The following is a 24710-nucleotide window of genomic DNA, read 5'->3' as shown; positions in this document are numbered from 1 at the left end:
AGGTGCCTGGGTGTCTCAGAGGGTTAAGTGTCCGACTTCAGCTAAGGTCATAGTCTCACGGTTCATGGATTCAAGCCCCACATCGGGCTCTGTGCTCACACTGCAGGGAGAGAGGGAGACAGAATCCAAAGCAGGCTCCAGACTCTGAGCTGTCAGCACAGAGCCCGACACGGGGCTCAAACCCACAAGTCGGGAGATTACGGCCTGAGCTGAAGTTGGACACTTAACCAACTGAGCCACCCAGGCGCCCCAAAATAAATAAACTTTAAAAAATAATAATAAACTGTGTATTTGTACAAATGGTACACAACAAACATACAAAAGAATAGCTGAGTAGCTGACAGTAATTAACATTTCAAAGAGCACCTAAATATATAAAGCAAATATTAACAGATATAAAAAAGGAAATAACATATATAAAAGGAGAAATTGTACAGTAACACAACAGTAGGGGACTTTAACACCCATTTACATCAATAGATCAGTCAGACAGCAAATCAATGAGGAAACAGTAAATGACACATTAAGCCAGATGGACTTAACAGATACATATAGAGTATTCCATCCATAAACAGAATTCATATTCTTTTCAAGGGTCTATGGAACATTTTCCAGAACACCACATTAAGCCACAAAATTTCTCTCAAATATAAGGAGACTGAAATCATATCAAGCATCTTTTCTAACCACAACAGTATGAAACGCGAAATCAATTACAAGAAAAAAAAGTAGAAAAAACCACAAACATACGGAGGCTAAACAACATGGTACTGAACAACCAATGGGTCAAAGAGAAATCAAAAAATACATTGTGATGAATGAAAATGAAAACAAAATATTCCAAAATATATGGGGCAAAGAAAAAGCAGTTCTAAGAGGCAAGTTTATAGCAATATAGGCCTATCTCAGGAAACAAGAAAAATCTCAAATAAACAATATAATCTTACACCTAAAGGAAATAAAATAAGGAAAAACAAAGCCCATGGTAGAAAAAAAAATACAGCTGACTCTTGAAGAACATGGGTTTGAACAGTGCACGTCTACTTTTATGTGGATTTTTTTTCAATATGTCCAGCACAGTATTGTATATGTATTTCCTCTTATAAATGTTTTTAAGTGTTTATTTACTTTTTGAGTGAGAAAGACAGAGTACAAGCATGGGAGGGGCAGAGAGAGGGAGACACAGAATCTGAAGCAGGCTCCAGGCTCCAACCTGTCAGGACAGAACCCGATGCGGGACTCGAACCCACAAGCCATGAAATCATGACCTGAGCTGAAGTCAGATGCTTAACCAACTGAGAGACTCAGGTGCCAGGTGCCCCTCTCTTATAATTTTCTTAACAACACTTTCTTTTTCTAGTTTGGTAGTTACATTTTTGGGAAGTCAAAAGTTATAGGGAGATTTCCAACTGCATGGAGGGATGTCAGGACTTCAACTGCCCCCCTCTGTTCAAGAGTCAACTGTAAAAATAAATGAAGTATATAAAAATAAAATAAAATAACAACAGAAAAGATTAATGAAACTCAGAGCTATTTTTTTTAAAGGTAAACAAAATTGATAAAGCCTTGGCCACATTAATCAAGAAAAAATGAGGAAGATGTCAAAGAAATACAATCAGAAAGAGAAGTTACAACCAATACCATAGAAATACAAAGGATTATGAGATTACTAGAACAATTATAGGCTGTCAAACTGCACAACCTAGAAGAAATGGATAAATTCCTAGAAACATACACTCTTCTAAGACTAACTCAGGAAGAAATAGAAAATCTGAACAGACTGATTACTATTCATTTCAACTGGCAATCAAAAAACTCCAAACAAACAAAAGCCCAGGACCGGATGACTTCACAAGCGAACTCTACCCAACATTTAAAAAGTTAATACCTATCCTTCTGAAACCATTCTAAAAAATAAAACAGAAAGAAAAACTTCCAAATTCATTCTTCAAGTCCAGCACTGCCTTGTTATCAAAACTACAAAAAAAAAAAAAAAAAGAAAACTCAGGCCAATATGCCTTAGGAACACAGGTGCAAAAATTGTCAACAAAGTATTAGCAAAAACGAAATTCAACAATACATTAAAAGAATCGTACACCATGATCAAGTGGGATTTATTCAGGGGATACAAGAATGGTTCAACAGCTACAAATTAACGAGTGCAGTACAGCACATTAACAAAATGAAAGATAAAAATCATATGATCACCTCGATACAGAAAAACCATTTGATAAAAATCAACATTCATCATGATAAAAAAAAAAAAAAAAACTCAACAGAATGGTTATAAAGGGAATGTACCTCAACATAATGAAGGCCATATATTATAATCCCACAACTAACATCATACTTAACAGTGAAAATCTGAAAGCTTTTCCTCTAATGTGAGGAACAAGACAAGGATGCCTATGCCAGCCTTTTATTCAACACAGTACTGCAAATCCTAGCCACAACAATCAGAAAAGAAACAGAAGACACCCAAGTTGGTAAGGAAGAAATAAAAAATGGTCACCATTTGCAGATGACTTGATATTACATATTGAATACCCTAAAGACTCCACCAAAAAACTATTACAACTAATAAATGAATTCACTAAAGATGCAGGATACAAAATTAATATACAGAAATCTGTTGGCTTTCCAGACATGAATACAAATTATTAGAAAGATAAATTAATAATCCCATTTACAATTGCATTAAAAAGAAGAAAATACCTAGGAATAAATTTAACCAAGGAGTAAAAGATCTGTGCTTAGAAAACTAGAAGACACTGATAAAAGGAAACTGAAGATGACACAAATAAATGGAAAGATACACTATGCTCATGGGTTGGAGGAATTAATGTTGTTACAATGTCTCTATTATCCAAAGCAATCTATAAATTCAATGCAATCCCTATCAAAATTCCAATAGCATTTTTCATACAAAAATAATCCTAAAATTTCTATAGAACTACAAATGATCTTCCAATTGCCAAAGCAATCTTGAGAAAGAACAAAGCAGAGGGGCTCCTGGGTGGCTCAGTCGGTTGAGCATCTGACTTCAGCTCAGGTCATAATCCTGCGGTTCATGGGTTTGAGCTCCGCGTTGGGCTCTGTGCTGACAGCTCAGAGCCTGGAGTCTGCTTCGAATTCTGTGTCTCCCTCTCTCTCTCAAAAAAAGAATGTTAATAAAAACTAATTAAAAAAAAAAGGAACAAAGCTGGAGATTTCATGCTCCCAGATTTCAAACTATACTACAAAGCTATAAAAATCAAAACAGATGATATTGGCATAAAAACAGACAAAAAGATCAATGGAACAGAATAGACAGCTTAGAAATAAACCATACATGGTCAATCAATCTACAACAAAAGAGGCAAGAAAATAAAATGGGGAAGAGACAGTTTCTTCAATAAACAGCGTTGGGAAAACTGGACATGGGAAAACTGCATGCAAAAGAATGAAACCGGACCACTTTCTTACACCATATACAAAAATAAGCTCAAAACAGAATAAAGGTCTTAAATGTAAGACCTGAAACCATAAAGCTCCTAAAAGAAAACAGGCAGTAAACTTGGACATCAGTCTTAACAGTATTTTTTGGCACAGCTATCTGTCTCCTCAGGCAAAGGCAACAGAAGCAAAAACAAATAATTGGAACTACATCAAACTAAAAAGCTTTTGCACAGCAAAGGAAACTATTAAAGGTAATCTGTAGAATGGGAGTAGGTACCTGCAAATGATGTATCTGATAAAGGGGTTAATGTCCAAAATATATACATAAAACCCCACACCAAAAAACCATAAACTGATTAAAAAATGGACAGAGGACCTGAATAGATATTTTTCCAAAGAAGTCATATAGTTGACCAACAGACATATGAAAAGATACTCAACATCACTAATCATCAGGGAAATGCAAATCAAAGCAACAATATCAACCTTACACCAGTCAATAGCTAGCATCAAGATAAGAAATATCAACTGTTGGCAAGAATGCAGAGAAAAAGTAACCCTCATGCACTGTTGGTGGGAATGTAAATTGGTGCAGCCACTGTGGCAAACAGTACAAAGGTTCCTCAAAAAATTAAAAATAGAATTACCATATGATCCAGTTTGAGCCCCAAATTGGGTGTAGAGATTACTTAACATATTAAAGGGCATCTGGGTGGCTCCCTTGGTTAAGTGTCTGGCTCTTGGCTTTGGCTCAGGTGTTGATCTCACCTTTTGTCAGTCTGAGCCCCACACTGGGCTCTGTGCTGACAGTGCAAACCTGCTTGGAATTCTCTCTCTGCCCCTTCCCCATTATTTGTTTTTGCGTATTTTGTGTCCTTAACAAATCAATCTCTGTCTATACCATGATCATGCAGATATTCTCCTGTGTCTTTTTCAGAAAGTTTTGTTTCACGTTGGGTATTTAGCTTTAGATACACCAGAAATGCATGTTTATGATTAGCATGAAGTTGGTTGTTTTCCATATGGATATTCAGTTGCCTCAGCACAGTATACTGGAAGGACATCAGAATCTAATTCAGAATACTTTGCTTTGTACCACTGTTCTATTTAATTATAGCTTTGTATTAAGTTTTGATATCCAGCAGTGTAAGTTCTCTGGCTTTGTTTTTCTTTAGAACGTTATTGCTTCTGGTCTTATACATTCCCATATAAATTACAGAATCATCTCTCAATTGCCATAAAACCAAACCTACATTTAATGGGAATCACAGTAAATTTACAGATAAATTTGGGGAGAATTGACACCATAACAATACTCAAACTCCCAATTTACCTTCATTTGAGTCTACTTTAATTTTTATCACATTTTGTAGTTTTCCATGTAGAGGCTTTGCAAATATTTAAATTTATTCTTCAATATTAGGAGCTTTTTTAAAGCTACTGCAAGTTTTATGGTTTGTATAACTTTACTATCTAATTTGCAACATGTACTAATTAGTTCTAATAAAGTATATTTTCAAATTTTTGTGACAACCGTATCAGCTGTTTCCAAATTTTGAACCTCCTTGTCTTTTTCCTGGCTTTACTGAACTGTTCAGAAGTGTTGATAGCAGTCATTTTTGTCTCATTTCTTAACTCATGGAGGGAAATAAATATTTCATCATTAAGCATGATAACGATACTGTAACTTTTATGTAAATCCTCTTCATCAGATCAAAAGTTCCCTTTTAATCTGAGCATGCCTGAGTATTCAGTGGCCTTAGCATAAGTGGATACTGAATTGTATCAAATGCTTTTCTTTACTTATTGGGGTGGTAATTTTTCTCGTGTGCATGTGTGTGTGTGTAATTTTGTTCTTAAATTTACACTGGCCTCATAAAACAAGGGAGTGTTTTATCTCTTTTCTGTAAGATTTTATACTATAAAATTTTAAACAAAATATTAATGATCATAAAAAAAGACATGAAACAACAGGTGTTGGGAAGAATGTGGAGAAAAGGGAACCCTTGTACACTATTGGTGGTAATGTAAATCTGTACAGCCACTAAGGAAAAGAGTATGAAAGTTCCTTAAAAAATTAAAAATAGAAATACCATATCATGCAGCAATTCTACTTCTGGGTATTTATCTGAACAAATGAGAACACTAATTCAAAAAGATATATACACCCCTAAGTTCATTACAGTATTTACAATAGCCAAACTATGGAAGCAATCTAAGTGTCCACTGATAAAAATGAATGGATAAAGCTGTGATATGTATATACAGTGGAATATTGCTCAACCATAAAAAGAATGACATTTTGCCGTTTTCAACCAAATGGATGAACTTAGAGGGTATGCTAAGTGAAATAAGTCAGAGAATGTATCATTTAACTTGTATGTGGAATCTAAAACAAAACAAAACAAAACAAAAAACAAGCAAAGCAAAACAGAGACTCATAGACTGAGAACAAATTGGGGGTTGCCAGAGAAAGAGGTGAAATAAGGAAGTCAAGAGGTACAAACTTCCAGTTATAAAATTAGTCATGGGGATGTAAAGTACACCATAGGGAATACAGTCAATAAAACCACAATAACTTTGTATGGTGACAGATAGTAACTAAACTTACTTGGTGATCATTTTGTAATACATATAAATATCAAATCACCATGTTGTACACCTAAAACTAATATAATATTGTATATCAACTACAGTTCAATAAGAAAAATTTTTAAAAACTGCCTAGGAAAATAAACTTGTGGAAACCGAAATTTACCAGCACTTCAGAACCAAACTATCTTTCCATCCCCCCTTTTCAGGCTATTTTTTTTTCCTATTTCCTGCTTTATATCCATAAATTCAAGTTACCCCCATCTTTTTCCTATATATTCACCGGGTCTGGTCACTAATCTTTTCACATCTCAGGTGAAGCTGTCCGTGATAGTGCCACCTCACTCTTCCTAAGGGATGGTTGCAATCAGTGAGTCACTGTTTTGCTCAAGTTCAAACTCCTTAAACTTGGCACTCAAATTACTTCACATGTGAGCCTAACTTTACCTTCTAGACTTCCTACAGTAGGAATCCTAAACTTCAATTTAACTGGTCTAACCTGCTGTCCTCTGAAAAAGTCCTGCTGTCTCTAGTTCCTTATTCCTCTAACGTTATTTGAATAAAGATGTTGTCTTAGAAACAGTGTAAGATTGAAGGGTGCCTGGGTGGCTCAGTTGGTTGAGCATCCGACTTTGGCTCAGGTCATGATCTTGCGGTTCATGAGTTCGAGCCCCACATCTGGCTCTCTGCTGTCAGAGCCCGAATCAGATCCTCTGTCCCCCTCTCTCTGTGCCCCCCCACCCTTGGGTGCTCTCTCCCTCAAAAATAAATAAACATTAAAAAAAAAGATGGCATAAGATTGAGAAGATAAAAGATATAGTTTAAAGTATTCAATATAAATATCCAGTACGTGCTAAATGCCAAAGGAGGTAGAGACTATTCATTGAAGTATATTTTCCCTGGTTTCTTTTCCCCTTTAACTGGCCATATACTATAGAAATTTTAAACACTTGTATTTATTGATCTGTATTTACATACTTCGATTTTAAAATCAATTGTAGGGGTGCCTGGGTGGCTCAGTCAGTTAAGCGTCCAACTTCAGCTGAGGTCATGATCTCATGGTTTGTGAGTTTGAGCCCCACCGCTGGCTCTGTGCTGACAGTTCAGAGCCTGGAGCCTGCTTCAGATTCTGTGTCTCATTCTCTCTCTGCCCCTCCCCCACTTGTGTTCTCTCTCTGCCTCTCAAAAATAAATAAATGTTCAAAAAAAATTTTTTTAATCAATTGCATTAACCCTTTACCATTTGAAACAAAAATACCTATTTTACTGTTATACTCAAATTCCAGGGTTTTTTTCTTCCCTTACGTATTTACATTTACATCATGCAGTTACATTTATTCCACAATTCTCATTCAATTATGGTTAAAAGAGCAAGAATTTGACACTGACCAGGGTTAACATCCTAAACCACAGGCCCCTCTGCCCTCCCCCTTATTTACATCAGTGTGACCTTGGCCAAGTTGCTTAGCGTCTCTTTTCTCTCATCTGTAAAATGGGATAATACCTACTTCACATGGCTGTTGTAAAAATTAAATGAATAGGTGGAAACAATTTCACAGTGCTTCATACGTACCAAGTGCCATATAAATAGAAATTATCAATATTAACATTACTGCTCAAAAGCAATAATGTTACTGCCAAGACTACACTGGTTGGTACCTTTGTTTTCAGTGATTTTGAAAACCTGAGCTTAGGGTAGTGAAAGTGCTCTGTCGGAGAACTGACCACATTCTTGCAGTGCAAACTAAATTTCCGCTGTCTACACCTTCAAGTGTGCCTTGTTTTACTGAACCCCTCTTAAAAGCAATTGATTAGAAAAAACTATAACTATTGACCATGACAAAGCTGAAGAAATTTCTAAGAGAAATTAAATGTCTGGGATTTACTTGGGGGGGGGGGGGGGGGGCAAGCCGATCATGTGTTGACAATTGTTACAATCGGGTGATGGGTTCGCCAAGTTCGTTATACTAACCTCTCGTCCTGTGTATTTAAAGACTTCTAAAATAAAGGGTGTTTTTAAATGTCAAAGGATGATTTTTCTTTGGGGCTTAACGCAAATCTTGTTACGGTCAGGAAGCTACATTGGGAAGTTCTGGGAGGCGAAAAGTGAAACAGCAACACAAGCCAGGTGAGGCTGGTTAAACCTCCCAGGCCGAACAGCAGGCGTGCTCCTCCTCCCAGAATCCCCGAGGTCCGGCCCGGAGGTGCACCCGCGAGTCCGACCGGTCTAGTCTCAGGAAAAAGTGCAACGCCCAAGGGAACCACCGCAAAGGGCGGCCTCCCAGGGACCTGCGGCTGGCGCTCCTACTGTGGACACCGAAGGATGCACCAGGAGCGGAAGGGAGGGGGCAGATGTGCGTGGGTGAGTCCCAGCCTTCAGGACAAAGTCGGCCGACTTCCCTCCGCTCCGCCAGTGCTCCAGCCCCACCAGGGCCCTCAGCCACCCCGGCAGCCCGAGAACGTCTCCGCCTCTCTTCAGCCGCGGCGCAGACACCCAACCGGCCCATGGAGCCCGCGGTCCTCCTCGAATGCCCGAACCCACGGCTCCTTCAGCTCCTACTCTGTTACTAGGGCTTCCCACCGCCCTCAGGCCTGCGGACGCTTCCTCGACTCCACGCCAACCGCTTTCCCGAGTCCCTAGCCCCCACTTACCTCGGCCGCGAGGCAGCCAGAAGCCTTCTTGAGCTTCCCCTGCTTCCAGCTTGGCTACCCCGGGCGTTACTGCCAATCACCCAATCTCCGCCCCGAGTCCGGACCAGACTGACCAATCAGCTGCTTCCTTCGGCCCAGAGGCGGGTAGGCAGAACGGGGAGGGGAAGAGAAACTACCGCCCCACGCGCCTGCCCCCACCTTTCACAATCAGTGTGCGCATGCGTGGAGCTTGGAGGGAAGCGGGTGCTGTCGCGTGAATCTAGCTTTGTTTGTGTCTTCATTGCTCTGTCCTGGAAAGTACTTTGCTAGTAAACCCCATTCTGTAAATGTGTAGCAAGATCCACATTCTGAATGTAGCCGTAAATGTGTATCACCTGGAAAGAAGGTGGGAGTCTTAAGCCCTTGTTAACCTGACTTATGTTGAGCCCTTTTATCCCTTTTATCCCACGCTGTTGGGACTTGTATTTACCTGGCAGATCTTCCCACGTGAGCTTCATATCTGGGGTGTGTTTGTGTTTAGGGGGGTTGAGGGCGCGGGGTATACAAAGAGCATGGATGAGGATTTTACTGTCTTCAGTTACACCATCTGTTTGGTCTGATTCATGGGGACACATGCTTTTTAACAGTTGAATATTCTGTGACACTAGATTTCAAATAATTCTGCCATGAAATTATCATTACATTATAGCTAAGAATAAATTCAGCACGGTAACGTGTGTAGGCCCCGTAAGAAATTCATATGTAGAGTAAAAATCTTGTTTCTGTATGGCCTTTCAAAAGGCTGTTGCTGATTGGCTGTCTCTCTCACCCTCCCTCTGTAATAGATTCCACAGGTCACTGGGCAGGCACCAGAGCTATGATGGTTTTAGCCCTGGTGCCCAAGTCCCTTCCTGGCCAGGGCTTCCCAACTTCAGCAAGGGTGTTAATTCGTTTAGTCAACAAGGGCTTGTTGGGGGCCCATTATGACAGTACAAAGTCTTTAAAAGCCTTGAACCATGCCCTTGGTGAGCCTACAGCCTAACAGAAAGATAGAAACACAAACTTTTTTAGCCTAATGCTATAATGGAGGAATGTAGGGAGCCTGGGAGACCTGCCTAAGCCAGCTCAGGGGCTCAAGAAACACATTCCAGATGTGCGCTTCAGCTGAGGCTTGATGAAAGTTGATGCTCCTGAGCTAAAGGAGTGGAGGCAAAGGATACTGGTGTTTCTGGCAAAGTTTAATTGTTTCTTGTGAGATCTTTAAAGGGTAGATTTACTGAGAATCTAATAAAGTTTGTGCTCAGGCCCCTTGACTTGGACCAGCCCTTTCTAAGACCCAAGGAGGGATGCTAGCGCTGAGTTCACATGGTTATCTGTTGTTTTCTACTCTGTAATAAGATGTCTTAAAGAACCCTTCAAACAGAGACTGGTTAAGACCTACATTTTCTCCGTTCCAGCTTCCTTCTCTTCACACTTCTCTGCATGCTATGTGCCCATTAGTGACGTGGGCATTTGGGGGATCTGCGTGAGGGGAGGAGTTGAGCTAGGCTACCTCTGTGATAAGTTATTGCTAACTTTCACGGTGTTGTAATGTAGCCATATTATATGCCATCTCACTCACAAAGGGCCTATGATTGTGTCTCATGACACCTGGCACCAGAAGTATGTGGCTGGTGGAGGAGAAAGGATGCAAAATGTGCTGAGCCAGAAAGTAGAGGAAAATCTTCCAGTCATCACACTTGAAATTATGAGCACGTTGTTTCACTTTTTGCTTTTAATAAACTTTATTTTAGAATAATTTTAGATTTACAGAAAAATTGCAAAGATAGTTAAGAAGTCCCTACCCCTCACCCAGTTTCCCCTAATGCTAACATTTTATATTAGCATGATGCATGTATAAAATTAAGGAGCCAACATTGGTACCTCACTATTTACTACACTCCAGGCTTTATTCAGGTTTTATTTATGTCCTTTTTCTGTTCCAGGATCCAATCCAAGATGCTACTTTGCATTCAGTCAGCATACCTTCTTACTTAGACTCCTGGTCTGTGATGGTTTCTCCATTTTTCCTTGTTTTTCAGAATCTTGATATGGCTATGACAGTTTTGAGGAGTGTGGTCAGATATAGTATACAATTTACCTTGATTTGAATTGGTCTGCTGTTTTTCTCAGAATTAGACTGGGGTTATAAGGTTTGAGGGAAATACCACACATTGAGATGCCCTTCTCATCACATCATGAGGGTACATGATATTAGCATGATTTATTTCTGCTGATGTTAACTGTGATCACCTGACCAGGTTAGTATTTACTAGTTTCTCCACTGTAAAGTTGCATTTTTTACCTTCTTTCCATACTCTCTTCTTTGGAAGCAAGTCACTAAATCCTACCCACCCTAAAGGGTCATAAGAGATTAAGCTTCATCTCCTGGAGTGGAATAGCTATGTAATTTAGAGTTCTTCTCTAAGTAAGATTTATTATTTATTTATACTCAATCATTTGTTTATAAAGAATCATGTATATTTATATTTTGTTTATATTTTATATTATGATTTTTATTTTTTGCTCAAGTTGTTCCAGCTTTAGCCACTGGGAGCTCTTTTCGGTTGATTCCTGTGGTTTTTTTGGTTTTTGGTTATCTTCTGTTTTCTTGAACTATAAAAGGCTCCAAGCTAATCTTGTATTTTTCCTGCCCCAGCATTAGAGTCAGCCATTTCTCCAAGGAGCACTGGAATGATACTTAGAAGCCAAGATCTGGGCACTGGGTATACTTGTGGCTACTGGGGTATCATTGAATCTAACCTCGCTTAGTGGACAGAGCTAGGAAATATATTTTTTGTTTTTGTGTGTTGTTTTTGTTTGTTTTAAATTTTTTTAATGTTTATTTATGTTTGAGAGACAGAGTGTGAACAGGCAAGGGGTAGAGAGAGGGAGACACAGAAGCCAAAGCAGGCTCCAGGCTCCGAGCTGTCAGCACAGAGCCCCATGTGGGGCTCGAACTCACGAACCATGAGATCATGGCCTGAGCCTAAGTTGGACGCTTAACTGACTGAACCACCCAGGCTCCCCACCTCCTCGTTTTTTAATTCTTTATTTACATCTCTATGATAGGTAACCTCTAAAATGGCCCCCAGTGATCCCTGCCTCCTGATATTCACAGCCTTGTGTAATCCCCTCTTGATGAAGGTGGGTTTGACCTAAAGTCCTCCTTCTAATGAATAGAATACAAGATAGATAGGGTGGCAGTTCCAAGATTAGGCTAAAAAAGAGTGTGGCTTCCATCTTGCTTGCTTTCTATTGGTCTTTCTTTTACTGTCTCCGAGAGAAGCCAACTGCCATATTGTGAGCTGCTTTATGGAGAGGCCTATGTGGCAAGAAACTGAGCGAGACCTCTGGCCATCAGCCAGCAAGAAACTGAGGCCGTCTTTTCATCACCCTTGAGAAACTGAATCCTGCTAATGGCCATGTGAGTGAATTTGGTAAAAGATCCTTTCCCAGTTGAGCCTTGAGATGACTGGAACCCCACTGACACCTTGATTGCAACCTTGTGAGAGACCCTGAGCTAGACACCCTAAACTAAGCCACACTTGGATTCTGCATGCAAAGAAACTATGAGATAATAAATGATTATTGTGTTAAACTGCTAAGTTTTGAAGTGATTTGTTTGAAAGCAATAAATAATACAATTTCTATCTCAGCAAGATTGAGGGTTCTTAAATTTCACCTTAGGGCATATGTCCAGGCCCCTTCCCAGAATTTTAGGTAATTATTTTGCATAGCTAAGTTCAGAAACTAATGTAGAAAGTTACAGGACAATCTATTTGAGAATTTTAGAAGAAAATGGACTTTTCTTTTTAGTGTGTCTGATCCTGGAGTTCTTTACCCAAATAAATGCCTCAGCTCCCTGGGCAAAATCCAGAATAATTTAAACTTTGTCTGGCAGATTGGTTGATTGATTGATTGATTGATTGATTGGAGGAGAAAGAATTGGTGCTCTCTCTTACTCACTGTGCAGACTTGAAAAAGTCCCTCGACCTTTCTATGCCTTCAGATTCCTAACAGATTAAAGGATTATAATGCCATTGTCTAGGCAGAGATTTATCCATTATTAAGTGTGTTTTCAGCCAGAGAAAGGTGACCAGGGCTAGTTGTGGGCCAGATTCCTTGGAGAAATTTAACAAGAGGTCAGATTCCCATTTGTTCACATTGGTAGATGGTGAGGCTGACTTCTCTTGTAGAAGGAATGTGGGCTTCCAAGTGAGACAGACCCATCTTCAAAATATCCTCTGCCACTTATCAGCTGTGTGGCCCTGGGCAAGTTAGCCTCCCTAGGTCTCAATTTCCTGACCCCGCACAGTGGGAAAGGAAAATAGCCACATGACAGAGTGGCCCTGAGGACCAATTGTGTAATATTTGTAAAATACTAAGGGTAATGTCTGGTTTATCACAAGGGCCCAATAAATGATACCCCTGAATGACAGTCAGCTGTGTGTTTGTGATCCAGTGACTAGTTAAGTAGGGGACAGACAAATGTCAAAATATATCCATCAGCCTATCTCATATTAGGTCTAATGACAATACCATTTGATGAGATAGGTTGAATAATCTGCAAGTTTTAAACAGTATCTTCCCTGAAAATCAAGACTCTCGCTAGTTCTGCATTTTCTCTAGCTCTGATTGCCTGTCTATAGAAAATAAAACACATTGAAATGTGCCTTAGAAGGTTCTGAGTTAGAATCCAGAAAAACCTAACTGGCAAAAGACCATTGGGTAGGACAGTGAAGTGCCCATGTAAGGGGGATTTTAAGACAAAGTGAGGCTGTATGTGTCATTTATTAGCTAGCTGGTCACCTTGAGGCACATTTGTAAAGAAAAGCAAGTTGAATGCTTGTTTCTTAATATTTACGAGTTTTCAGAATAATTATCACACATCAACTATTTTGTTACCCTGAAATATAATACATACAAGAAAGGCAGGTTTAATGCTTTGTTTGATTCTCATCATTACCAGTTTTCAGAAAAATGAGTTGGTTCCTTCAAATTCTCTGAAAGTGACGAGTGATGTTTCTTTTTTTTTAATTTTTTCTAGTATCAGTAAGCACTCAAGAATTTTACCATTACAAATTAGCTCTTATCAGATCTTTTCTGGAGAGCAGGTTTTTATACAGAGAGAAGTGGGACTAAACGTACATTTATGAAACATCTTCTAGACAGTGGGCTAGGTGTTCTCACACTATTTAATTGTTGATTTCTATGGCAGTCGTGGAAGGCAGGTTCTATGATCTGTTTTTTAGAGGAGATTGATGTCCTCATAGCCAGGTGATTAGTACAAAGTCATAGAGCCAGCATGTGGTCAAAGTTGATTTGTTTGACCCAAATGGCACCAGGTAGCTTTTCTGAATGAGGTCCTACAGACACTGAGTCACTGGGTAAGGCTTATTGGTAACTTTACCAGTCTCCTGTCTTATTTCTTACAATGTATCCTCCTCAGATGTAACTGTTTGGTGACCCCAAGTTTATCACTCTACTACTTGCAGAAGAAATTCCTTGAAACTACAAAATACCACCTAGATTTTTGTTGATTACATTTCATTTCATTTACATATGGTTTTACTTAGTGAACATTTATCAAATTATGTATAGAACTAGATTTACACACACCCCCAGTAAAGCTAATTTATTTTTAACTTTTTTGCATGTGATGAGCACCTAGTCTCCAAGATCCTATCCCACCCATTCAGGTAATATATGCTGAAAACTTAGAGTGTATCTTTCTCTATGTTTTCCATGCTCATAGAATAATGTATAATGGTACACATTTATATAAACGTGTAGGATATTATTTGTTATTGCTTCCAAAAATAAGATCATACTGTGTGTCTGTGTATTATATGTATATATATATATATATATATATATATACTTCAAAGCAACTTTTGTCAACAATGTGGAAATTCCTCAATGTCTCTTTCTAATATATTTTTCATAATGGTCCATGGCCTGTAGATATACCATCATTTACTAAAACATTCCACTATTGATATGTATTCATTTGATGTTGGGGTTTTTTTCATTGGCTTTTTTTTTTTTTTTTTTTTTTTTTGCCTATGTGAACAATATTGCAACAAACCTCTTTGTTCTTACGTCTTTATATACTGATGCTTTTTATGTTTTAGATTCTTGAGGATTTGCTGGGTCAAAAAATATATTATTTTTTAGAATACATTTTGCTGGGGGGCGCCTGGGTGTCTCAGTCTGTTAAGCATCTGACTTCGGCTTAGGTCATGATTTCGTGGTTCCTGGGTTTGAGCCCTGCATAGGACTCTGTACTGACAGGTCAGAGCCTGGAGCCTGCTTCAGATTCTGTATTTCCCTCTCTTTGTCCCTCCCCTACTCATGCTGTCCCTCTCTCTCTCTCTTTCAAAACTAAATAAACATTTAAAAAAATAAAAAAAATAGATTTTGCTGGATTCTTTTTTATTATTATTATTTTTTTAATGTTTATTTAGTTTTGAGACAGAGAGAGAGAGAGAGAGACAGAGCGTGAGTGGGGGAAGGCAGAGAGAGGGAGACACAGAATCCAAAGCAGGTTCCAGGCTCTGAGCTGTCAGCACAGAGCCTGACATGGGGCTCGAACTCTCAGACTGGGAGATCATGACCTGAGCCAAAGTCAGACACTCAACCAACTGAGCCACCCAGGCGCCGCTAATTTCTTTCTTTTTTAACTTCTGACTTTCTAGTCTTGTCTAAGGTCTCCTCTACTTCTATATTGTTATATGTAGTCACCAAGATTTTCTTAAAGGGTTTTCAATATTTTATTTTTTATACTTGTGTTTTTAATCCATCTGGAATATCAGTTTTTTGGTATATAATGTATATGGACGCAATTTTATTTTCATTCAGATACATACAAATACATTTATAATTATTTCTCATCCTTTAAAATTTTCTATTTTGATATGTTTTAAGTCTACATATTAGTTTTATAGTATGTGTATAGAATTTATGAATAAATAATATACATATAACCAAGCTGCGTGCTCAAAACATTTTTTTAAACTGAAAGAAGTACTTGATCAATAAGTTTTGGAAACCATAACACTAGACCATAAACTTGAGGGCAGTGATTATGTTTTCTTGTATTTTTGAATCCATCGCTAAGACTGTCTCTAGCACATTGAATGTGTTCTGAAAATAGTTTTAAAATAAGTGAATGGGGTGCGTAGATGGCTCAGTTGGTTACGTGTCTGACTCTTGGTTTTGGTTCAGGTCATAATCTTACGGTTTAGTGAAATAGAGCCCCACATCGTGCTCTGTGTTGACAACATGGGGCTTGCTTGGGATTCTCTCTCTTCCTCTCTCTCTGCCACTGCCTGCATGTGCATATGTTCTCTCTCACTCTCAAGCACTTTAAAATAAACACTTTAAAATTATTAAATAAATAAATAAAATAATTAAATAATTGAATAAATGAAACTACCTTTATCTGATTCCTGGGTCTTCAGCAACACAGCTATTGAGAAACTTAACATTCCAGCTGTGTCCTGTGGAAAGATATCTGAGGCTCAGAACTAGCAATGACTCATAATGGCAGATAGTATAACTTTACTGGTGTCAAGTTCATAGATTTTTAACATAGGAATATAAATTCTTAAAATCTTAAACTTCCTGGGGCTTGTAGTCCATAAGTGCTTATGAAATTGTTAATTATTTTTTGTGACTACATCCTGTTTTTAAATGTCAGTCATCTAACTCTCTGTAATGGCAGTTTGCGAAGGATTAGTCTTCTCACTACTTTAATGTCAGAGGTATGATTATATTTAACTTTAGATTTTGAACTTCTAAGAAAGACTCTATGTAATATATATTCTGACCACTGCCAAAAATCTATGTCATCAATTATTAGTTGGGAAAATCCCAGTTGTCTTCTCTCTTTTTGATAGATTGATTTTAGAAAAAATAGCAAGTTTACTTTCCTGGGCTATTTCATTGTTTTTAATAACAATACTGAACAAAATTTCATTTACTCAATCAAATGGATTATGTTAACCTGTCTGTGCCCTTTGGACTTCCTATATTTACTTTTTTACACCCTTTTTTCTTACTGTAAATGTATCACAATCTCCTTTTTAACTTTTCCTTTTCCCCCCTCAGTTCCAGCAGTTGGTTGGTCTGGTTGATTATTTAAAATGAGGCTGGTGCTTCTACTGCTGGACATTATGCATCATTTCTCACTTGTTTTTGCTATAGGTCAAATGGTGTGAAAGGGACATTTTTCTATTCTACTTTGCTCCTGTTTTCTGTTAGAAGAAAGGAAATTAAGAATAAGAAAAGGCAAAGTAATTTGAGAAGTAACTGGATTTTGAATTCACTTAGGAATCAAAGTATTGGGGACAATTGCGTAGAACACAGTCTGAGGTGTTTGTTTAAAGTAAGCTCTATGCTTACTTAACCTGGGGCTTGACCTCAGGACGTGGAGATCAAGAGTAGCAGGTTCTACCCACTGAGACAGCCAGGCACCCCAGGGAGGTGCAGAGAGAGAGAGAGAGAGGAAGACACAGAATCCCAGGCAGGTTCCAGGCTCTGAGCTGTCAGCACAGAGCCCATGAGGGTCTCCAGTCCACAAACCCTGAGCCCTGAGATCATGGCCTGAGTTGAAGTTGGAGGCTTAACCGACTGAACCACCCAGGCGCCCCGCCCGGCGACATTTATTCTTAACCACACTTTCCCTATTAGAGGAAATTCTAATTTCCTTGAGACTTTAATACATGAGCTATGTGGCAAAATCAAACCGAAAGAATCTAGATTCCTTTCGGTGAAGTTATTGCGTGCAAAGGATGCATTATTCTCAGACTGACCTATATAATTTAGATTACACTTATATTTAGAGAAAGCCTCAAAGCCCAAGATTTATACCTAAACAAAACCGGTGCCTGTCATCGTTAAAGGTATATAAATCTTTACAATGATAAACTAAATAGAAGACAGTATTTAAAAAAATACTTCATGACAAATTTGAGAACGTTCTAATTAGAAGTCCCTTTCCCTTACCAAAAAAAAAAAAAAAATCCTTCAGAAAAGACGTTATTATTTAAAACAAAAAACTACTTTGCAGCTTTCCCGGTGTTAGGAAGACAGTGGACACTAACAAGAAATGAACGAAACGCCTAATGTGCTAATATGTTCTTACCAAAAACGCCAAGAAACTTTAAAGATTATGAATTAAGAGTCACAAAAACGAATGAAATATCATGAAAATCCTTTATTAGAACTGAAAGAATTGCCAGAACGAAAAGTACGATTTGAATTTCCGAACGCAGGAGCAGAGAGAGATTCCCCTCAGCGCCGGAAAGCTGTAAATTGTAGTTGGGAAACCACGACGGTTTCTCGGCCGGAACCAAGGTTCTTTCCGTGCCTAATGCTTAGCGAACGGAGAGTCGTTTGGTCCAATTCAAGTGTTCCTGGACTCTCATTGGACTCTTCCGTTCAATACTGAGTGCATTTCCCTAGGTCACCAATGAACGCTTTAGTCTAAAAAGGCCTTCACGTACTGGATGTCTCATCCTCACGTTGGAATGGTTTCAGCCAATGAGAGGGCAGAACTGACGGATGTTCCAGGGTCGTGGGGGAGAGTCTGTAGAGCCTTTCCCCGCCAGCGTCCTCGCTCTTTGGCTTCTAGAGTTAACCTGGTCGTTTGCCGTCGCTGAGGCCGGCGGCTGCGAACGGAGGGACCGTCTTTGCGCCTCCCGGGTCCCTGTGCTCCATTCGTTGGTGTGGCCCTGATGGTGCGGACGGCTCCGGACTCCTAAAGCTCTGGCGTGGTATGTAAGGATCCAGGGGCGGCAGACAAAGCGGTGGAGCCCGGAAGGCCGCGGAAAGCGGCCCCTGCACCAAGTCCGCAACTCGGCCTGGGCCGAGGCGCTCCGCTGGCCTTCTCCCGACCCAGCAGCGCGTCCCACCAAGCGCTTTATAGCGCCAGGCTCCAATGTGCCCTGTGAAAATGTTAGCTTTGTTCAGTTCCTCTCCGTCCCCCACATGTCTGATTTTTACAAACCGTGGTATTAATAGATGTCATCTTCACCTCTCCAGCTTGTTCTTTGGTAACTTTATCTTTTGTGCACCTGCATGTCTGCTAAGAATGGAAGGGCATCGTTGTGTTTGTCTCCATTCAAGAGAGACCAGCATTCACATCTCTGTATTTTCCTAAGTTCTTGGGAGACCTTCGTGCAGTTTGCAGCTCCTTTCGTGATAGTGTACTGATGTATTAGGGCAGAATATACCCCAATAGCTGGTGGAATATAAGTACCCACAAGATTAAGTTCTGTTCTTGTTTGGTAATTGCTGGTGCTCTGTTGTATCGTTTCAAGTTTTGTATTTTTTTTGTTTGTTTGTTTTTATCCTATCACTCAAGGTTATTACGAGAGGAAACTGAGGCTCAAGTGAGGTAACTAGCTTCTGAAAGAGTAGATTGCTAATTAAGGGAAAGCCAGATAGGAACTCCATGCTTATGATATTTTTAAAAACTTGCTTAACTGAATATGGATTTAGGTTGTGGGTGTGTACCCTCTGCAGCTCATAGTTGTTAAGAGACCTAAACCATTCTTTGAGTTCAATGGTAAGCTTTGGCAAAAGAAAAAATCTTTCAGGCATCTGCCTAATTATAGTCTCACGTCTGGGGCGCCTGGGTGGCGCAGTCGGTTGAGCGTCCGACTTCAGCCAGGTCACGATCTCGCGGTCCGTGAGTTCGAGCCCCGCGTCAGGCTCTGGGCTGATGGCTCGGAGCCTGGATTCTGTTTCCGATTCTGTGTCTCCCTCTCTCTCTGCCCCTCCCCCGTTCGTGCTCTGTCTCTCTCTGTCCCAAAAATAAATAAAAAAACAAACAAAAAAAAAGGTTAAAAAAAAAAAAAAATTATAGTCTCACGTCTATCACCTAAGTTCCCAGTTCCAGCAAGATAGGCCTCATCTGGGAGCTTGCTGGAAATGTAGAATCTCAGGCCTCCCTCCATCTACTGAATCAAATTTTTTTTAACAAGATCCCTTGGGTAATCAGAGTTCCTTAAAGTTTGGGGAGCATGCAGTATTATCTTAGAATGATCTGTTTGTCCAAATTGAACTAAACAAAAGAGGGAAAAAAAGGTATGTATTGTATCCATTTGTGTTTATATATATATATATATATATATATATATATATATATATACACATTAACATTTATTTTTCGAGAGACAGAGTATGAGCGGTAGAGGGGCAGAGAGAGGGAGTCACAGAATCTGAATCAGTCTCCAGGCTCTGCGCTGTCAGCATAGAGCTGGATACGGGGCTCCAACTCAACTGCGAGATACATGACCTGAGCTGAAGTCGGATGCTTGACCAACTGAGCCATCCGGGCACCCCATCCATTTTTATTCTAATGGACTAGGAAAAAGTTCCACATTTTTCTCATTTACTAGTGAGACTTTGATTTTTCTTTAAGTATGTCTGTGTTGTCAAGTTTAGCTTACTTAGAAAAGAATGTTTAAAAATCAATTAAAAACTAACTTGTAAGGTGTCAGGTACTGGTCTAAAAAATAAAATGAGACAAGAAAGATGTTAAATACTACTGCTAATACAGTCTCAAGAACTTTCTGTTTACTCACACATCATCAGTACACAAATTCCCCACCATAATTCCCTCCACAATTTTGTTCCTTTGATCAGGAACTTTTCGGTCATTTTCTTTGGAAGGAGCCTGTAGGTTGGCTACCGCTAGTAGTTTTTTTAGTTTATTCATTTGGTTATCTTTGGCAATAAAACTGAAACATAGTCCCCAAATCACTTACAGGGATTACTGTATGTTGCACAGGAATTAAAGTATGTAGAATTTTAATGTTTAAGGTTTCATTTAGATGTCTCTAGCCATATTAAAAAGACATGTACTTATCAACCACTGTAAAGTGTTAATTGCTTTTATTTGTACCAGGAATCACCTGGAATGATGCTTTTGGGTCCTGCCTCCAAGGATTCCTGGTGAGGGCTGGGTACGGGCCTTGGAATCTGCATCTTAATGATAATCCCAGTTTATTCTGATGTAGGCTATCCGGGTCCACATTTCTTGGCATTGGTATTTTAAATGAAAAATGCAACTAGAAAGCAAGCTTATTTTCTTTTGAACTTAATACGGTACTCTTTGTAGAAGAAAGGAAGAGAATTTTTAACTTACATTATGGGTCATAGGTTGCTATAAAATTGTTCAGATCAGTATATTTAAAGGGTTATTTAAAAATTATTTTGAGATCTGCCAAATTTGGGAATAAGAGAGGGTAGGATAGAATGAATACCAAAATATATCCTTTAAAAAACACTTTCCAGCCTATGAAGGCTAACATTTTTATCAAACAGCCTGTGTGAAAATGATACAGTTAATATAGAAAAACTAAATGTATCTAATACATGAATTGGGGTTAAAGTTCTAACTTATCTGTTTCCATTTTCTTAGCTGTTCATAGCTATCTTGCAAAAGCTGCTATGTGAATTCTGCAATACACAAAAATATTGATCATTTAGCAGGATTCAGGCAATTCTCAGAGTAACTTGATATTGGCAATATTAAATAAGGAAAGAAAAATGAACTTTAACCCTGAGGAATTCTCTCTTGAAGTTTTATAAAAACCCTTCTAAGTTGGGGGAGAAATCATAGCTCTGTCTACCTTTCTTCCCTTCAGTTAAGTGCCATAAGAAATGCAGTGCTTGACTACAATTTCTGCCTCTGTTATGTCTGGATTTTTGGTGCCTTGTGGTATTCCTGATCCTTTCCTTGGCTGATCCTGATTTGAGCGCTCTCCTGGTCTGTGGGCTCTGAAGATTGAAAGTTTTAAATGTTTTGACTTTTATTCATCTCTCAGGAACAGGAAAGGCCATAACTTTTTCAGAATCATTCCCACTAAATAGTTAACTAATGCCTTTTTTTTTTTTTTTAATGTTTATTTTTGAGAGAGAGAGAGAGAGAGAGAGACAGAAAGCAAGTAGTGGAAGAGCAGAGAGAAAGGGGTCACAGAATCTGAAGCAGGCTCCAGGCTCTGAACTGTCAGCACAGAGCCCGATACGGGGCTTGAACCCAGGAACTGTGAAATCATGACCTGAGCGGAAGTCATCTGCTTAACCGACTAAGACACCCAGGCACCCCTCAAACAACTTCTTAAATAAGAATGGAGCTCTCCTGTTCTAAGGTCCTGCAAAGGGACCTCATCCAGAGTATTTGGTTCTTAAATGGGATTGGGTCTTAGGCCTTTCAGCCAGTAATTGGTTCTTCAGGTTCCAGTTTTGGATAAGATTCATGCTGGTAACAGCACATAAAGCTCAATGGTGAGCTGGTTTATAAACAGGGATATTCAGGATGCCAATCTCTATAGAGGCACCTAAGAGGCAACATGCCCCCAAACGTGTTAGTCTTATCTGTGTGTTCAGTCTATTGCTTTTTTTCTGAATCCTTTTTTAATTGCCATAGTAACAATAATACTTTCATTTTTTGAAAATAACCTGCCAAATACTATTTTGCTAAAGCCCTATTTTCTGAGTCCTTTAATTTTGCATTTGCTTGCATACTTAAAAAATTTAATGTATATTTAGTGATTTCTTTTTGCCATGTGGTATGAATTAAAGCTTGCTTAGCAGTGGTTTTAAATTGCTCAGAAGTCATTCCAACACCATTTATTGAGTAATCTTACTATTTTTGATGGATTTTTTTGGCTCCACGTAACTTAAAACTGTTACTTATTGAGCATTTACAGTGTCAGGCACCAGTCTAAACCCTTTTCTGTGTATTATTTTATTTAGATAGTACACCATTTGGTAGCTGCTATGATTAGCCCTATTTTATAGATGAAGAAACTGAGACAGAATAAAGGATTTGCCAGAAATCAGGTTTACCAAGTAGTGGAGCCTTGGTCTGACTCTCTGAGAGCCCACTTTCTTATACTGAATGTATATAAGTAGCTTTCCTGGGAGAAGTATCTCTCTACTGCTCTGTGCCCCCCCCCCCCCTTTATTTATAGCTTTGTATATTTCAACAAATGGTAAGGCTAACTCTGCTTTATTACCTTCCCCCCCCCCCCCCCCCCAAATAATCTTTAATAGCCTTTTTGGAATTAGAGAAAAATTTTATCCCTCCTCTCCCGCCCTACTTGTTACTGTTTTTGAAATTGGAATTAAACATACTGATTGGGACGTATGGGTGGCTCAGTTGGTTAAGCATCTGACTTCAGCTCACGTCACAATCTTGTGATTCATGGGTTCAAGCCCCCCATTGGGCTTTCTGCTGTCTGCCTCTCCCCTGCTTTAGCTCTCCCTCTCAAAAATAGATATTAAAAAAAAAATAAACATACTGATTGATTTGTGGAAAGTATTTACACCTTTATATTCTTACTGATAAGGAATATACTGTGTAACTTGCTTAATGGAAGTTATTTTTAACTTTCTGCATATATGACTATTATTTCTTGATATTTTTTTCTTTGACTTTTGTACGTTTAGCATGTTGTATTTTCTAAAATACTCTGTTTATTTTTGTGGGAAAAAGTTTTTGAATTTAAAAGAACTGTATGGAAAGTGGAAAGACCTGATTAGTTTAGGAGATAAGATTTTAGCCCACTTCTGTACTTTTGTCACCTGGGGCAAATTATTTAACTTCTCTGTGACTGTTTCCTTATCTGTCAAGTGAAGTACCTCAAATTCTGTGTCATTCTTCCAAGTGTGGCACAGGTGTGCTTAGATTCAGTTCAGCTTCACCATGGTCTCCCCAACTCCTGGGGCCTCAGACACAGGGTGAGGCTTTTTTGTTCACAGGTTTCTTTGACTCCTTTTTCCTAGGGGATTTTATCTTTTGTAAATCCAGTATGCTGGGTTTTGTTCATAGATAAATAAGAAAAAAAGCTTTCAGCTAGCCACCTTTCCCTGAGGCACTTGTTTTAGGCTCCAGAAATGTTCTAGAGGAAAATAGCGCTAGCAGTGGTATGATTGGAGAAGTATAGTGAAGGTCGTGAGCTTGAACTGTAAAGATCTTGTTTATTGTGACTTTAGTGTTAAAATATGTATTGCTAAACGGAATTTATTGGAATATTGAAGATGACATATGTTCTTTAAACATTGTGCACACATAAATAACTTGATTTTTTTTTTTTTTTAGTTAGCTTCTTATGTTCATTTTACTTAAACTGTGGGATTGCCAATTCTCAAGTTTTTGTGTGATTTAGATTCATCTGTTTCTTTCTAAGGGTGTTGTGATCTTGATTATTTAACAAATGCCATAATATACCTCAGCAGCCTTGAGCTAATTTTGCAAACCATTTCTACAGAATTTAAGAAGATTTTATTCATGTGTACGGCATAGAAGATGAATTCTTCCTCCTCCACCATGAATGAAGAACCTGATGCTCTCTCGGTAGTTAACCAGCTACGGGATCTAGCAGCAGATCCATTAAATAGAAGAGCCATTGTTCAGGATCAGGGATGTCTGCCTGGCCTTATTTTATTTATGGACCATCCCAACCCCCCTGTTGTCCACTCGGCTTTGCTGGTAAGTTGCCTGTAGTAATTTCAGTCTTGGTGTTACAATTTTGCAATTCAGGAGAACTTGAAAATGTTAGATGATGTGGTAAAAAACTTAAAATTGACTATAGAGCAAATAGTAAGTCTGTATTTCTATATACGCAAACATGTATGTACCTTTGACACAAATGGTAGCATATCATATGCATGAAATGTTCTGCAACTTCCTTCTTTCACTTAACAAGAAATCTTGAGGATTATATCAGTATGGATAGACACATGAAGAGGAAACTTACTGTTTGGGGTTTTTTTTGTCTTGTAATACCTTTATTAAGGTCTGAATCACATGCCATACAAGTCACTTATTTAAAGTGTACCATTCATTGGTTTTTAATGTATTCACAGAGTTGCACAGCCATCACTATAGTCCCGTTTTACAACATTTTCATCACCTCAGAAAGAAACTCCTCTACCTATTGCTCCCTGCCCCCCAAGCCCTTTCCTAAGTAGCTACTGTATATATATTT

General features: G+C 38.8%; 2 protein-coding genes across 7 annotated transcripts in view; one reads left to right on the top strand and one right to left on the bottom strand.

The window, feature by feature from the left end:
- Nucleotides 1–9543, bottom strand: part of MTFR1 (mitochondrial fission regulator 1) — a 62978-nt gene extending 53435 nt beyond the window's left edge. For 2 of the 3 annotated variants that reach the window (XM_042923246.1, XM_042923244.1), the window contains exon 1: nt 8683–8764. The gene's annotated coding sequence lies outside the window, so the exon portion shown is untranslated. Of the gene's footprint in view, nt 1–8682; nt 8765–9151 lie in introns of those variants that run through there. The other variant, XM_042923245.1, reaches the window with a different exon arrangement.
- Nucleotides 8744–24710, top strand: part of ARMC1 (armadillo repeat containing 1) — a 68561-nt gene continuing 52594 nt past the window's right edge. For 3 of the 4 annotated variants that reach the window (XR_006198112.1, XR_006198111.1, XM_042923252.1), the window contains exons 1-2: nt 18281–18482; nt 23991–24211. Coding sequence is in view for 2 of the 4 variants with exons in the window: in XM_042923252.1 (XP_042779186.1) it covers nt 24029–24211 (183 nt within the window). In the remaining 2 variants the exon portion in view is untranslated. Of the gene's footprint in view, nt 8827–18280; nt 18483–23990; nt 24212–24710 lie in introns of those variants that run through there. The other variant, XM_042923253.1, reaches the window with a different exon arrangement.

The sequence above is a fragment of the Panthera leo genome, chromosome F2 (assembly GCF_018350215.1).
Source record: "Panthera leo isolate Ple1 chromosome F2, P.leo_Ple1_pat1.1, whole genome shotgun sequence".
Classification (NCBI taxonomy): domain Eukaryota; kingdom Metazoa; phylum Chordata; class Mammalia; order Carnivora; family Felidae; genus Panthera; species Panthera leo.
The sequence above is the reverse complement of the archived record's forward strand: the minus strand, read 5'-3'. Positions and strand labels throughout refer to the sequence as shown.